The following is a 14,458-nucleotide window of genomic DNA, read 5'->3' as shown; positions in this document are numbered from 1 at the left end:
ATCATAGTACACCTGATCCCAGTAAATTTATTTCACCTATTTTTCAATTTGACATGCAAGTCAATGGAGGCTACATGTTACAGAATATCAAGGCGAGCTATGCTTATATTATATGTGTTTCATCGAGAAAATATAGTAAATATTGCTATGTTGTCGCTTTTGACACACTAAGAAGAATCAAGGCGGATGCTCTGGCAAAGAACAGTAAAGAGAACGGATTATCAGAAACGGTGTCTATCTCAATATATCCATCACTCAACATGGATAGAAAATGGATTAGAAGAATTAAAGAATCTAACGTCAAGAGCTCTAATGAGCCTTCTTCGACCGATCAAATTACTTCTAAAATATAATCCTTTATAAAAACCATGTTTGCATAATGTACACTTTTTTTATTAGAACCTTTAGTGCATCTTCACAGAAGAAGGTTTACGCATATACAAATTAAAAATCATCTTTTTACTAAAAAAAATAAAGCTGGCTCCGTTGAAAATATACCTAAAGTATCTTATTGCTCTTTTTTTTTTTTCAGTTCTCTTTCATATGACTTTGAGATACCTAACGTCTGTTGCTATTATCTTTTTATTAAAGGTCAGCAAAGTCCAATAAAAAATAAAAGTATACAATTGATCTTCTTTAAGCGAAGGTAAGAGGTGGGAAAAGGAGGGTGGGAAATCGTATTTTGATTTTGTATTTTCATGTCTAACCAAGTAATTCAAGTGTTGAGACAAATTCTACTTGAATTTATGAAGGCACTCAAGTACAAAATACAAAATATGATTTGCTGATCCAGAGAAATAGTCTAAAAAATTATTTGGTCCAATCGCATGTCATATAGTCTTCAGCAAAGAGCTGGTCGCCATCTTCGTCAATAGCATCGTCAATATCAATCAGCGTGTTGGAGAAATCGAATTGAGAGAGATGTTCACGACGATAGTGATTTTCAAAGACAGCGGAGGATGGCCAGTTGCCCATAGTGACAATATCATCTTTAGGGATACCTGTTTTAAGAGCGAGAGATGAAGCGATGGGCCGGAGAGAAACACGCGGCTCTGTTATGGATATTCGAATTTTTTTTTGGCTTCATTACAATGTTTAAAGCTTCTATACTGTCCAAGAAGATCTAGGTTGATGTGTACTTGCATACATATTATAATGCAATACTTATTTTTTTTTATTACATTCTTTTTAGATTAGTTCCTTTACTTCTTCCTCTTCGCTGCGAACCAACACAATCGTGCAGGGAGAATGATTCTATCCAAATCACAATCTCTGTAACCGCTATTGTTATGCTGTAGGACTATGTAAGGCATAGGGGTAGCTCGGTTGTGAACAATCTCCGTAGGCTAGGTGGTTTTCCTAATACGCGACGCAACTAATGACATGTTCCAAGAGCTGGCTAACTTGCCAAGTATTATGAGCTCCATGCTTGTATTGCTTTTCAAGTTAGTTGCTTATCGAGATTGTTTTGCTTCATTACAATGCTTATAGTTTCGACAGGTGGTTCTATCTTGGTTGAAATGGCTTGCCTTTCCTTTTTGCCGTTGCTGCTTGGCGATTCTTTATCAACATGCATATATAAGTGATGGAGCATAAACTAGAATTTTCGAATATCCCACCACCACGTTAATAAAAACAGCTGTTGTTAGCTGCTAGTCGTTGTAACACTCCTTCATACAGCGATGTAGAATTATTATCCTGCATTTGTTTTTTTTAGCATTATACTTTGTTTTGTTATGGATAGCCCTGTATCAGTCTTTTCAGAAAGTAAAGGCGCATTTTTGCAATTTTTATAATACAATTTATACGAAAAAGCGACAAGTCAGCGCGACATCTTTTTCTGGAAATAGTGTAGTAGCTACCCTCTTAAAATACATGTATTAAAAACGATTTGTATTTCCTAATAAAGGGTATAGATTACTCTGAAACACAAAGCCCTTGGGCATTATTTGCTCTCTTCAGGTTCTTTCAAAAAGGGGGTCGAAATAAGTTGAAGTGACGCCGCACTACGGCCAACTAGCACCAGCCCTGTGCAATTTTTTTTTTCTTGAATAATCTTTTTATTATTTTGGTTCATCAACAAAGATTCCCTTTTTTACCTTTGGGAGCTTCTTTTTCTCCAAAGAGGGTATTACAATAATATAACTTCTCCTGCACTCCTAGACAACCATGCCGTGGCCGCAGCAGCAAAAGTACTTTTTCGTTTACATTATTTACATAATAATAAGGCCCTTCTGGACCTTCCAAAAATTGCTGCCGCGCTCCGGAGAGCACTGCAGACGGGCATTGGTAGTAGTTTTCAACCAGCAATAAACCAGAATCAGTATGAACCTCACTTTCGTGGTTTTGCCCTAGCACAAGAATATAGAAAAAAGAGGGTCAAGGGAATTGTCTCCTTTTATAGTTTTTTGGGGATCCAAAATTTTTAGTAAAACAGTCACAGTGACTGTCAACGGAGTTTTATTTAGATTACTTTTCCTTCTCATTCATTTCAGCCAGATGAGCTTCCTTCAATGTAAGAGATTTCTTGAGATTATTGATATCTGTTTCGAAACGATTCTTTTTTTCACACAATGAGTTAATATACAAGTGTTTCATATGTATTTATATAGTGCTTACCTTAAGCATAGCATTAGGTGCTGTTAATAGATCACGTGTCTTTCGTTGAATAGCTTGCTTAAGTTCAGCGATTTCTTGTCTCTTTTGTTTAATTTCGGCAATCTCTTGTCGTTTTTGTTCTTTGTATTCTTATTAGCTCATTATTCCTTCAATATTATCGGTTCATACCTGTATCTCCTGTTTGTCCATTTTCCTCCTCCTCTTCTTCATCTGATTCTTCTTCCTCTTCGTCTTCATCGTCGTCATCTTCCTCTTCCATTTCTTCCAAATCACGATCAATAGCTGCAGCCAGATCTTCATCGCTTTCACTCTCATCTCCACTATCATCAATGTCTATTTCTTGTGTTGCAGCATCAGATTCTTGTTCCATTTCGATTTCTCTGTCGTCCACCACCTCTGCATAAGTATAAAATAAGCATACACATACATATTTAGTCGTAGGCCCTTTTTACCATATTGTACATCCTCTGCTGTTGCATCAATCTCCAGTAACCGTTCTACTTCCCGCTCTACTTCCTCAATGGCTCGCTTAGATAACTTCTTTCTAAAACGACGTTTTCGAACGTGCTTTAATGGTGGTGTTAAACCATGAGGAAAGTTGTATGGATCTGTGTCATGTCTTCCATTTGCTTGTGGTATAAATGGCTCATTTGCTGTAGTAGGATCAACCAGGATCATCTGTAGGAACGTATGAGCATTATTGCAATCATACGCTTTTAAATGTATGTAATACCTGTGAAATATCAGCTACTTTATAAAATTGCTTTTTATCCAATGTCTTTTGTGCTTCAATAATAGTAGGCAAATCAACAAGTAATACGTCGTGTTCTTTACCATCAAATGTGAATGTTCCCTTTCTGTTATCTATATTAAAGTTAAATTTATAGAAAGAGATATCGCCAATGTCTAACCTTTAAAATGTAGTTTAACATCAGCTGGAATCTCTCGTTTCTTTACTAATTCATGAAGTTTTTCGCACATAGGCCCTTCTGGTACTCTGAATATAAGTTGTTCTTCAATAGCAGCTTCAGGCTCTTCTTCGTCGTCTGATGCCGTACTCTGCCGTCCTTCATGTTTGTTCTCTCGTGCTGTTAACTTTATTTTGATGGTTTTTTCTTTTTTATCCGTCGATTTAGGCTCCCGTGGCCTTCTTATTTTGATAATCTTGGGTTGTTGCTGTTGCGGTTGTGTTTCTTTAGAATCCATAATTAAATAAAAAGAAAGACAAACGGGAGAGAGAAAAAGGCAGCTGTGACAGCGGACTTGTTTTTTCTTTCTTTTTTTACACTTGTGTATTATGTCCTTTGTTAATCAACTTGAGACACTCATTTCAAAGGCAACAGATGAGTATGACAAGATTGCAAAGAGTGAGCCCAAAGTAAAAAGCAGTGAAGATGGTACATCAAGAGGCGATATTTTAGACGAGATCATTAAACAACAGCAAGCTGAGAAAAAAAAGCTTTGGAATAAACTATACAAGGTTGCTATTGTTATTGCTTTTAAGAATAGTCTGTCTCATCATTATTTAGCTAGAAAAAACACGCGTGAATAGAAAAAGACATGTTGTATTTCAAGGGCAACCTTCAGACGCTAATGAAAAGAAACTGATGACGTTAATATATGAAAGTAAAGAGCTAGAAAAGGAAGTCAGAAAACAAGATAGCAATTTACAAAATATACCTAATGTTGACGATAATATTCTGGAGATCCAATTCAGAGATCAACTCGATCGAGAGATTGAACAATACGATCAAGCCATACAGTTTCTAAAAGCAGAATCAGAAAAAGTTAAGATCAATTTAGCAGAGTATTGTATATTGATTCGCTCTTTAAAACGTGGATATGCTAACAATGTGTAAATAGAGAAAAAAAAGCTCTTGTAGAATGTCAAGAAGTATATAAAAGCTTAAAGGCTAGACGAGAGACGCTAATGGAGACAAATCCAGAAGTGATCGAAAGGTTTGTGTAAGATGATGTGATTATCATTTATGCTAACTTGTTCTTGCTAGTAAAATGCAAGAACATATGACCTTAGTCCAGTCCTTGTTGAAGAAGGATACAAGAGATTTAGTACAGTTCTTGGATGAATTTTATCCACCTCACCCCATCGATGAAAATAACCCATTAGGTGACGACTGCAACTTAAAAAAGATACTAGAACAGCTGATGAACCTCTCATACACAAATCCAGATGACCCATACGTCACCCTTGTACCTGGGACATACTGGAAGCCCTATATTGAAACCCTAGCAAAGGCAGGAATCATACGATATCATCCTGAAGATGCGAATCAAGTATGCCTGGAAGACTTTAAAATGTAAAATGTGTAAATAGTTTTATTTATTGTCCTTTAATAAAAAGACGTGTGTTTAATAATTTGATGTAGTAGACGATTTTCTAAGCTTTGCACGCTCTGCAACTAAGCCTGCACCAGGGAAAGATCCCATTTGGTTATCTATCCAGTCATTATTATTATTATTATTATTATCTTGGCCATTTTGATGGCTCATGAGATACTGTTGAATCTGAGATGAAGTTTCAGCGATACCAGCAACACCCACATAGTCTTCCTTTGTTAGCTGTTGTTCTTGCTTTTTCGTAGGCGCATGTCGAGCTAATGTGTCCAGCTCTTCCTTCAGAGTCTCATAACGGAACTTGACTCGGATATCAGGTACATTCGTCTTTTGCATATCGTTACCTTCGACACCAGACTTGTACCAGTTCTTTCCAATCCAGTGCTTCTTGATCTTGTTTTCCCAACCTGACTGGATGACCGAATTACGGGCCAATTCGCACATATCGGTGGACGAAAGCTTCCAAATCTGTGCCGCGACACTGTATTCTTCAATCAATGGCTCTTTTGTAAAATGGAACTGAAGTGGATCATCCGTCGACAAAGAAATGTTTAAGCCGCGTTGGAAGAAGTGAGGCAATGGGTTACGTTCGTAAGTCAAGAAAAGAGCATTATTCGAGAGTGGGGACATAGCAATGCCGATTTGAGCAAGATAGTAAAGGTACTGAAGAGCTGGCACCTTACGAAGTAAGATACCGTGGCTAATGCCATAGGACGTTAGGAAGGCTGCGGCCAGATGCGCAGTATCACCTGCCTCACCACAGTGAGGTCTAAGCACAAACGTGGTAAAACCACGGATTTGTCTCCACCTGTTCAAAGAGGCCATGTTTGCATACATATAGTAGAGGTAGTAGCTATAGTGAGGATTGTTATTCGAAGTCCATTGATCAGGCAGTGGACAATCCTTATAGACTGGCTTTTCTGGTTTAGACTCATCATCTACAGTATCAAAACCGATGACACGTTGAAGGAAAACGTGTAACTCGGGGTGCGATGCAGGATCCTTGGTCACTTCAAACAAGGGCTGAAATACGTTGATGATAATGTCATGAAAGCTCTTGATAGCGTTGGAGGATTTGTAAATGTTGTAAAGTCGCGGTATTTGAATTAGCCAGCGTACATTTGCTGAAAAAAGCTTATTGTTCACGACCCACTTGGCGAGTTTGTCCCATTCGTCCAAGGACCTTCCATAGATCGATACTCGATATTCCACCATTTGATACTTAGATGATTCGAGATCAGAGACAACTTCTTTTGTGATTTCTGCTAGATATCGGCCTTGAATATAATTGTCTGTCTTCATGAATATTTCTCTTAGTCGACTTTCACCTATAGGATTATACTTCAAGTTGAACTTGTCAAAACGGTGAAATGAATCTTTATGAGCGTGCATATCTAGAGTGTCGATGCTCAAGTCATAGGCAGTAAGACCCAAGCTTTCAAAGACACCTTTCAGTGTCAGTTCATGCCCATCTCTATAAATGACAACATCATCTGAGCATTTTTTCATCTTTGACTTTATAAAACGAAGCAAGTGCTTTTGATTCATACTGCTCGAGTGGTGAACGTGGGTATCAACCTTTCTGACATTATAAAAGTCACGATGAGGCACCCTCTTGGAGTCTGCGAGCTCTTGGAATTCATTCAAGAGGATATACATTTGCCATTTAGAATCCAGATAACGGAGTCTTCTGAATGCAAAGCTTTTGGCAGGTCCGTCGCTGATAACATTAAGGACATACTCCAAGTCCTCATAAAACTGTTTAGGTGAAGTCACGGAATGGATCGGCTGTTGGTCATTGTAGACGACAAAGAATCCATCTGGACCCATCCGATAATCATACTCGTGCTCTCCAGGAATCTTGCAGTGGTCAAAGTTAAAGTCGGAGCCGACCGCAGCAACCGGATCAGCTTCACGCGCCTTTTCTTTAGCCTTACGACGTTCAAGTTCTTCTGGAGAAGGCAGCGGCCAAGAAGGTGGAGGTGGAGGTGGATAGATCTCCCAGTCGTCTTGATTACGTGGATCGTCAAAGAGTCGTTGTCTTGATTCAGCAATATATCTTTCTCGCAACTCTAAACATTTTTGAAGTGCACCATAAAGTTCTCTCAGCTCAGCAGTGATCACATTATCTATAGAACAATTAAAAAGAGATAAGTATAAAATTTTTCTTGTCTTTGACAAGGCATTCTATTTTTATGTTATTTAGGTTACCATCTTTTTCTATTTTTGCTTGTGGATTCTGTGTGGCATCCGATGCCTTCAAGGCGTTCGGATCGTCATTTTCCAGATTCAACTCTGATAAATGGTGTTGAACCGGCGAAACTGATAGATTTTGACATAGATATTTACTGTCATGCTACAGAATAATAAGGAAAAAAAAAAAAATAAAGAGTTTATATAATATAGTTACACTTTCGATTGCTTTCAAGTGATGATAATCAAAGTAAGGCGTATGATCAAAATCGTTTATTTCTGTTGGACTGTCGAGGTCGCTGGAGTGAACCATTATTAAAAAGAGAGAAAAAAAAGGAAAGAAAAGGCTGGGAAAAGACTGAAAAAAATAAACAGAAAATGGTCACACAGCATTGTCCAAGTTCAAAAAAAGGGGGGGGGGAAGTAATTAAATGCGTAAAAAATGTTAGTGTCCTTGATTGTATAAATGAGTAGATAATTCAGCATAAAATTCAAGTCTATCAAATTCTTGTCGATCATTTGGCTTGAATGACCTAAAGCGATATCTATAACAAAAAAAAGATAAATAATCTATTTGCATATAAATGTAACAGATGCTTACGGTATACAACTATATATGATATGTGAGATAATGTATATAAAGCATAGGATGAAATGTTTACCTCTTGCCACTAAGATCCCAGTGGTCGGCTTCAATAGTCTTTACATAAGTACCCCACTTTGCACTCTTGACACTCACGATGCCATCATTCTCTCCTTCTTTTTCAAAGACCATACGCCCAGGCAAGTTGAGCAAAGAGGACCAAGCAGGAAATTGCGTAGATGCTCCATATGAATAATATTTTACAGTTGGATCATCGGGGGTATTTGGATTAAAATATTGGTTACAAAAATCGGTTGTCAAGTGAGCATAGGCGGGTGCATCAAACCAATCAACGATCAGTTTATCGAGCTTTCTCCATTTATCTGTCGCTGTCACGGCAACTGTTGCTTGATCCCGCATTGTAGGCTTCTGAAGTAACATTGTGCTCGAATCAGTGGGACACCAAGGAGCATGCACAGACCCTAAGCCTAAATGGTCTCTAAACCAATCCATGACTGGCGATCCACGATGAGGCGTGCAGATGGTTGTCAATGACTGCACATGATATTCTCGATCACGATAATTGGCTAATAGATGTCGACAATCGAGGCCACCCTAGATAGATGGGTTAAATGGTGAAAAGAAACTAGGTCATGATCGTTACCATGGAATGCGCAACAAAATTGACTTTTTTCCCCACGAGGATGGATTTTAAAATGTTGTGTAAAGCAAGTGATCTTTCCCAGATGCTGCCTGCCTGTGGTACCTTGGTAACGATCACCTTGGCACCTAGTTTCGCTAATGTATCCTCCACTCCATCCCAATAATGGACTTGTAATGCCGGGATACTTTCGGGTCCTCGAATATCGAAACCAAATAGGCCATGACATAAAACAATAGGCTCCCTTGGTGCAACATAACTGGGGCAGACGGGGACTGAATGGGAGTGTACTTTGATAGTTTCGGTTGATGCATAATTATCATTAATAATCTTTTTGGTTGTTATATTGCCTGATTGCTGTAGTATCTTGGTAGGATTTGAAAAGAAGGATTCAGCAGATAGTATTGTTGTTGATCTTGAGGGGTATAAGATAGTATGATGCTTCTTTCTTTGAAATGTATTAAACTTCTTTTGAGCTTCTGTTAATAAACTAGTGATAAATGAACTATTGATATGTAAAGACTTTTGTAAATATTGATAAAGAGTATATATTGTGATCGTATTCATATAGTTTAAAATGAGTAAAGGAAAAAAAAAAAAGTGGGTTGAAACAAAGAGCTCTTTTTATTATGCGTTCTTTAAATTCGCCCCAAAAGTCGATACATTTATTGGCAGAGAAATGGGGAAACATCACATCATTGACAGCATCATGCAACCGTGGAGTGATACACAGGAATCATGTGCTTTTCTTTACTTTTGCTCATATTTTCTTATTGGCTGATTCCATCTCTCTCAAACGTGGACAAATGATATTTTGCATAATTGTCCTTTTGGTACCTGATGCACTTGAGGGAGGTGTACCTGAAGTAATATGGAGATCTGATGCAGGTTACTGCATGTAGGATTTCCAGTTACTTTATTGTTTGTCCTCGTTGTCATGACAAAAGGAAAATAAGGCTGTCATAACGACGAACAACATATACATAAACCGAGATTCAAGTGCATTTACCGTAGGATAACAAGCTAATATGATTCGTGATACATTGAATTTATGGGAATCAATTTTCCATTTATGCATTTAATAATAAGCGCAACTATAATTATATAGGATAGCCTATCCAATTTAAGTTATTATTCTTAGAGAGATATTTTTATTAGTGTTGTCACCATTAATACCAAAAAAGGTAGATTCAATGATTTTTAATGTTACATTTTTATTTTACCGCCATTTGAAATAAAAAAGTTTATTAATTCTTTCTTCATCTTTCTTTCGCTCTTTCCTTCTCTCTTTTCCTTTCATTTTAAACAATGACTACAGAAGAGATTGTTATTCCTAACTGTCAAGGCTGTTCAAAGCCAATTGAAGAAGGCGCCGTTGTTGCGTTTGGTGAATCATTATTTCATGTTAAATGGTATATAATCAAATTGATTTTGCTGATCATCTCTTACTCATCATTCACTGTAGCTTTGTATGTGATAAGTGTAAAGAGTGCGTAGAGAGTAAAACAAATCTTTTACTATTGGATAATGGAAAACCAGTATGTGATAACTGTTCATACAATTGTACAGCATGTAATGGTATCATCCGTGATGAAGCCATCATGACTGGTAAATAGGAACAACGTGTTCAAAAATATTGTGTTGATCCCCTTTTCTTTAATCAGGAGACAAAGCCTATCATTCAGACTGCTTCAAGTGCGTGTCGTGTAAAAATAAAATTGAAGATCTCATCTTTACTCAGACCAAAAAGGTATTCATACCGCATTGTCTTACTCGATTAGTCACTAAATTACATTCAGGGTATTTATTGTACAACATGCTATGAAGCGCGTAAACAGTCAAGAAAGAACAAAGTAAAGGTAACTTATTATATCTGTACACATGTTGCATTTCATTTAATCTTCTTTTATTAGCCTGGTTCACTAACTGAATTGCCTCCTCGTCAGGAACCAACCGAGGATCCACCAACGCCAGCTAGATCGCGAAGCAATTCAAGTAATACGAATATACAGAATGAATCACTATTGTCCGTCTTGTCACCAGTGACTCTTTCCTTTTTTGATAACAATTCCTCTGACCTCTTGGATAATCTCACCAGCTCACTTGGAGCCAACCTCTGTCTGAACTTTAGTCCTCCAGCCGAAGATGCCACTCAAACTCGCATTAATCGAGCATCAGAAATCTTACAGTCATCATTAAGGACCTCTTCTTTAAAGTACGCCCCTGGACCATCTACAAACGACATCACCGATTTGGATGCTAGCAAGCTTAAAAAAGAATTATCAGAAACGAGATCAAACCTAAAAGAGTTAGAAGCAGAATATAAGTCGCTGCAGGTATGACAAAAAAGGAGAACACATTTTACGCCCATTTTTTTTTTACTAACTCGTGGTATCTATTGATAGCAAGCTAGTCAGCAGGCATTAGACGAATTCACAAAAGTAAAAGAAGAATATGCTAAAGAGGCAGCTATTAAGCATCAACAAGAATTCATCATTGCTGCACTCTTGACGAGGAATAATGCTGGCTTACTCTCAAGAAAAGATCTCGACAAATTGGCAATGTTAAGACTCCAACTTGAAAATGCATGTAATGAGCTCATTCAGTACCGTGACTTGCTCACTACCCAGATCGATCAGACAGTCGACAAGCAGACAATCAGTGGTTATTATTCAAACTATCAAAAGAGCTTAAAGGCTCAAGTCAGGTCCCTGAGTCAACAAAGAGATTTACTTTTGACAGAAACAAAGGAGCTCAAGACAACTCGAGAAGAGGTCTTGAAGGACTTGATCAACCTAAGTACACATAAGCAATCCGATTCAGCGGTACCACCAATCACAATCTCCCCATCAGAATCAACAAGCTCCACACGGCCCCGTAAGCTATCAGATGCAGGGTCAGTCATATGCAAAGTGTCATCTAGAAATAGCTTCCTTGGTGATCAAACTCCTACATTGTTCCGCATAAAGAAAAAGGGAAGCACCATGTTCAACATTTTCACAAATGGCAACAACGCTAATAATAGCCATAGCAACAACAATAACAATAATAATAATAATAGCAACATTAAATTAAAGCCCGAACCATCTGTATCCACCTCCTCTACATCCTCCACAGCAGCCTCTTCTATCTATGGCCTATCCACAAAATTCTCAGGCAGCTCACAAAACCTTTCAAAGAAAGCAGGTCTTTCAGAATTGAATGTATCTTACCAAGGAAACCACGCATTCATGCCTGCATCATTCATTCGCCCTGTCAAGTGCGGTGTCTGCAGTGATAAAATATGGGGGCGATCAGAGTTTAGATGTGAAGGATGTGGGTTCTTGGCACACTCAAGATGTCTCACTCAAGTTCCCTCTTCCTGTCTATCTTCCTATTCTCCCTTAAGTCGAAGTAGCTTTGACCTCCTGTCTGATGCAACTTCCTTTTCAGCAACTTCACCCATTAGCAACTATGAGAATAAGCCACTACCACAAATCACACAGTCAGGTAAGCTTATATATGCTTGTGCGTATATTTATATTAACTCATGATTTTATTGTTCAGGTGTTAAGCCTCTCTTTGGCACTCCGTTAACTGAACGTGTAGAGTTTGAAGGCCGACCAGTACCACTGTTTGTCACAGAGTGTATCAATGCAGTCGAACATCGAGGATTAGACTATGAAGGCATATACAGAAAGTCAGGAGGAGCAGCTCAGATACGGTCTATTCAATCTGCTTTTGAACAAGGAGAGAAAGTAGATCTTTATAATGAAGACGAGATTAACGATATATGTGCCATCACGAGCGTCTTGAAGCAGTACTTTAGAGAATTACCAAACCCTCTTTTAACATTTGAAACATACCAAGCATTTATTGAACTATCAACCATGAACAATGATCCTTCCAAATTACAAAAAATGACACATATTCTATCACAATTACCTCAAGCTCATCAAGACACATTACGTTCACTATTTAGACACTTGGAAAAGATATGCCAATCATGCTCAAAAAATAGAATGACCATAAAGAACCTGGCTATGGTATTTGCGCCTACATTAATGCGACATCAAGATCCTTCAAGGGACTTTTTGGATATCAGCTATAAAAATGCCGTAGTGGAATATTTATTGTTACATACATCTGAATTGTTCTAAATTCTTGTAAATTACACTATTAAATTTTTTTTTTACATGTCAGCGAAAAAGGCTGCAGTTTTTGTATTCTTCTTTTTAGGCTTTCTTGCTTCTTTCTTTTGTGTCTTTTTACGTTTCTTTTGTTTTGTGGTTTCTTCATCAGAATCTGTTCCCCAGCTGTCGTCATCGTCATCATTTCCGTCGTCCTTGACGTCAGTTTTTTCTAATGATGGGACGATTGGCTTAACTTGTTCATTATCATCTGTCGTATCATTATCTTCTTCTTTTCCGGGGTCTTCTTGAAATAGATGAGCAACATCCCAAAACTGCAACTTGTCATCATGGCCACTAGATACAAGGTATTTCTTATCGTGACTCAGCTTGAGGTTTTCTATAGGCATATTTTCGCCATGATCTCCCAGAATACCGTGGAATTGATTTGGTAAAATACCCACTAGACTAAAGTATTGAATAAGTATTTAATATGACGCTTTTGGAGTTGTCGTACCGAATAAGACCATCACTACTTCCTGTACAAATAGTATCTTCGTCTAATTTACATATAGCATCAATTGAGTTTGGATGACCGATAATTCGATCATTATAGTCACCCCAATCCCCCCATGACCACAGGGTGAGTACACCTTCTTGTGTGCCTACTACTGCTTTCTTATCATTCTTTGCGATGGAATTAATGGTTGCTATTCTCTCGACTTTCGACTTATTTACCTTCATTAAAGCAATCGATAACAACTCATCTTCCATTTGATCTGACATAGCTACTACATCGGGCTTTCTAATATCCCATGTTGACAAGTATCCATCACCTCTAATATTTATATCAATATATATCTAACTGATTTTAAGTTGTGATCTGTTCATTACCCTACTGCTATCAACGTTTTGTTTGAATAGCTGTATGTCATTTGTGAAATATAGTCTTCATGTTCTGTGTATATCATGACAGCTTCATCTTTGCGGCTATCCCAAATCTTTTTCTTACTTAGTCAAAGTAAACTACTATTTCATTTTTACCTTTATAACACCCTGATCGTCCCCAGTGGCAGACATGTTTTCGTTGATAATCAATAAAGAATTAATAGGTGACCTAGTAATATGAATAAACTCTTCTTTTATATATATCTATCTATCGTCTTACTCATGAGTGTTTTGTCGTGTGCGAATAGCTTGTCCTGTTTCTGTGTCCAAGATCTGGATCGATCTATCTCTAGAAATACCAAAAACATCTATTTCATTTTAGCAATGTCTTTCTTTAAAGTTTTTTTCCCCTACTCTTTCCGTCTAATGAAAATGAGACACCTCGACATGACTTTTTGAACGTCTTTGAGGTCCAAAGGTGTTTATGACCTTCTAAACCATATTGATAACTGCATAAATGTAAGCAAGAGTTGATTATTGAATAATTCACATTCACCATTTTATACGACCGTTGATCATGCCAGTAACAACAATGTCATTACTTGGATGAAGATCAAGATGAAATATATTATCCTCAAATAGCAAAGGCTCTGGTTTATTCTTTCCTGGTTCCATGAGTCTTTATGGAAAAGATAAAAGTATTTTTTTTTTTGACATGTTTAATCTGGCAAAGTCACAGGTTAGCATTAGCCAATAAAAGCATTGAAATGACGGGTATTCAGGAACTAGTTAAATCAAGGAAGTAGTGTTATTATTTACCTAGGCTGCCATGCTTGAAAGACGTCAATCTTGTAATGTACAATATATGTCACTTTTAACAAAGTATCAAGAATAACATCTCCTGTAATCTTTTTTTAAACGTAATCTCATCACAGTTCAAAACTTTCCCAATATGTTCCATCATCTCTTCCCTTTCTTTTTTATTTGGATTCCCTCCCTTTTCTTGTCTACATTATATGATTATTTCGTGTCTTTAGTTCTCAAAGGCTC

At 37.5% G+C, this 14,458-nt stretch overlaps 7 protein-coding genes across 7 annotated transcripts; 2 read left to right on the top strand and 5 right to left on the bottom strand.

The window, feature by feature from the left end:
• Positions 1-692: 692 nt before the first annotated feature.
• Positions 693-1,776, bottom strand: RHIMIDRAFT_288343 (uncharacterized protein). Its single transcript, XM_023613556.1, has 3 exons — positions 1,481-1,776; positions 1,111-1,123; positions 693-1,052 (listed from the first exon to the last, which is right to left on the bottom strand). Exons 1-3 carry the CDS (start codon positions 1,592-1,594, stop codon positions 811-813), a joined length of 369 nt encoding a protein of 122 aa, XP_023471161.1. The 5' UTR covers positions 1,595-1,776; the 3' UTR covers positions 693-810.
• A 693-nt stretch (positions 1,777-2,469) lies between these two features.
• On the bottom strand, positions 2,470-3,825 carry RHIMIDRAFT_243522 (uncharacterized protein; the record flags this gene model as incomplete). Its single annotated transcript, XM_023609953.1, has 6 exons — positions 2,470-2,559; positions 2,620-2,738; positions 2,788-3,015; positions 3,072-3,297; positions 3,353-3,483; positions 3,531-3,825. 6 exons carry the CDS (start codon positions 3,823-3,825, stop codon positions 2,470-2,472), a joined length of 1,089 nt encoding a protein of 362 aa, XP_023471160.1.
• Positions 3,826-3,916: 91 nt separating this feature from the next.
• On the top strand, positions 3,917-4,941 carry RHIMIDRAFT_232878 (uncharacterized protein; the record flags this gene model as incomplete). The annotated part of the gene is made up of 4 exons (XM_023607831.1): positions 3,917-4,099; positions 4,149-4,426; positions 4,483-4,578; positions 4,629-4,941. The coding sequence occupies 4 exons, from the start codon at positions 3,917-3,919 to the stop codon at positions 4,939-4,941; spliced, it is 870 nt and encodes a 289-aa protein (XP_023471159.1).
• Positions 4,942-4,989: 48 nt separating this feature from the next.
• RHIMIDRAFT_243520 (AMP deaminase) lies at positions 4,990-7,480 on the bottom strand (the record flags this gene model as incomplete). Its single annotated transcript, XM_023609952.1, has 3 exons — positions 4,990-7,103; positions 7,186-7,330; positions 7,385-7,480. 3 exons carry the CDS (start codon positions 7,478-7,480, stop codon positions 4,990-4,992), a joined length of 2,355 nt encoding a protein of 784 aa, XP_023471158.1.
• Positions 7,481-7,612: 132 nt separating this feature from the next.
• RHIMIDRAFT_243519 (alpha/beta-hydrolase) lies at positions 7,613-8,978 on the bottom strand (the record flags this gene model as incomplete). Its single annotated transcript, XM_023609951.1, has 4 exons — positions 7,613-7,712; positions 7,769-7,777; positions 7,830-8,365; positions 8,415-8,978. 4 exons carry the CDS (start codon positions 8,976-8,978, stop codon positions 7,613-7,615), a joined length of 1,209 nt encoding a protein of 402 aa, XP_023471157.1.
• Positions 8,979-9,684: 706 nt separating this feature from the next.
• RHIMIDRAFT_288339 (RhoGAP-domain-containing protein) lies at positions 9,685-12,550 on the top strand (the record flags this gene model as incomplete). Its single annotated transcript, XM_023613555.1, has 7 exons — positions 9,685-9,823; positions 9,877-10,019; positions 10,076-10,161; positions 10,211-10,270; positions 10,325-10,747; positions 10,817-11,900; positions 11,958-12,550. Exons 1-7 carry the CDS (start codon positions 9,720-9,722, stop codon positions 12,548-12,550), a joined length of 2,493 nt encoding a protein of 830 aa, XP_023471156.1. The 5' UTR covers positions 9,685-9,719.
• Positions 12,551-12,566: 16 nt separating this feature from the next.
• Positions 12,567-14,137, bottom strand: RHIMIDRAFT_7700 (WD40 repeat-like protein). Its single transcript, XM_023615670.1, has 7 exons — positions 13,965-14,137; positions 13,823-13,917; positions 13,689-13,776; positions 13,565-13,637; positions 13,415-13,521; positions 13,038-13,358; positions 12,567-12,988 (listed from the first exon to the last, which is right to left on the bottom strand). The coding sequence occupies exons 1-7, from the start codon at positions 14,081-14,083 to the stop codon at positions 12,583-12,585; spliced, it is 1,209 nt and encodes a 402-aa protein (XP_023471155.1). The 5' UTR covers positions 14,084-14,137; the 3' UTR covers positions 12,567-12,582.
• Between the last annotated feature and the right edge of the window lie 321 nt (positions 14,138-14,458).

Source organism: Rhizopus microsporus (genome assembly GCF_002708625.1).
Source record: "Rhizopus microsporus ATCC 52813 unplaced genomic scaffold scaffold_1, whole genome shotgun sequence".
NCBI classification, from domain to species: Eukaryota; Fungi; Mucoromycota; class Mucoromycetes; order Mucorales; family Rhizopodaceae; genus Rhizopus; species Rhizopus microsporus.
The sequence above is the reverse complement of the archived record's forward strand: the minus strand, read 5'-3'. Positions and strand labels throughout refer to the sequence as shown.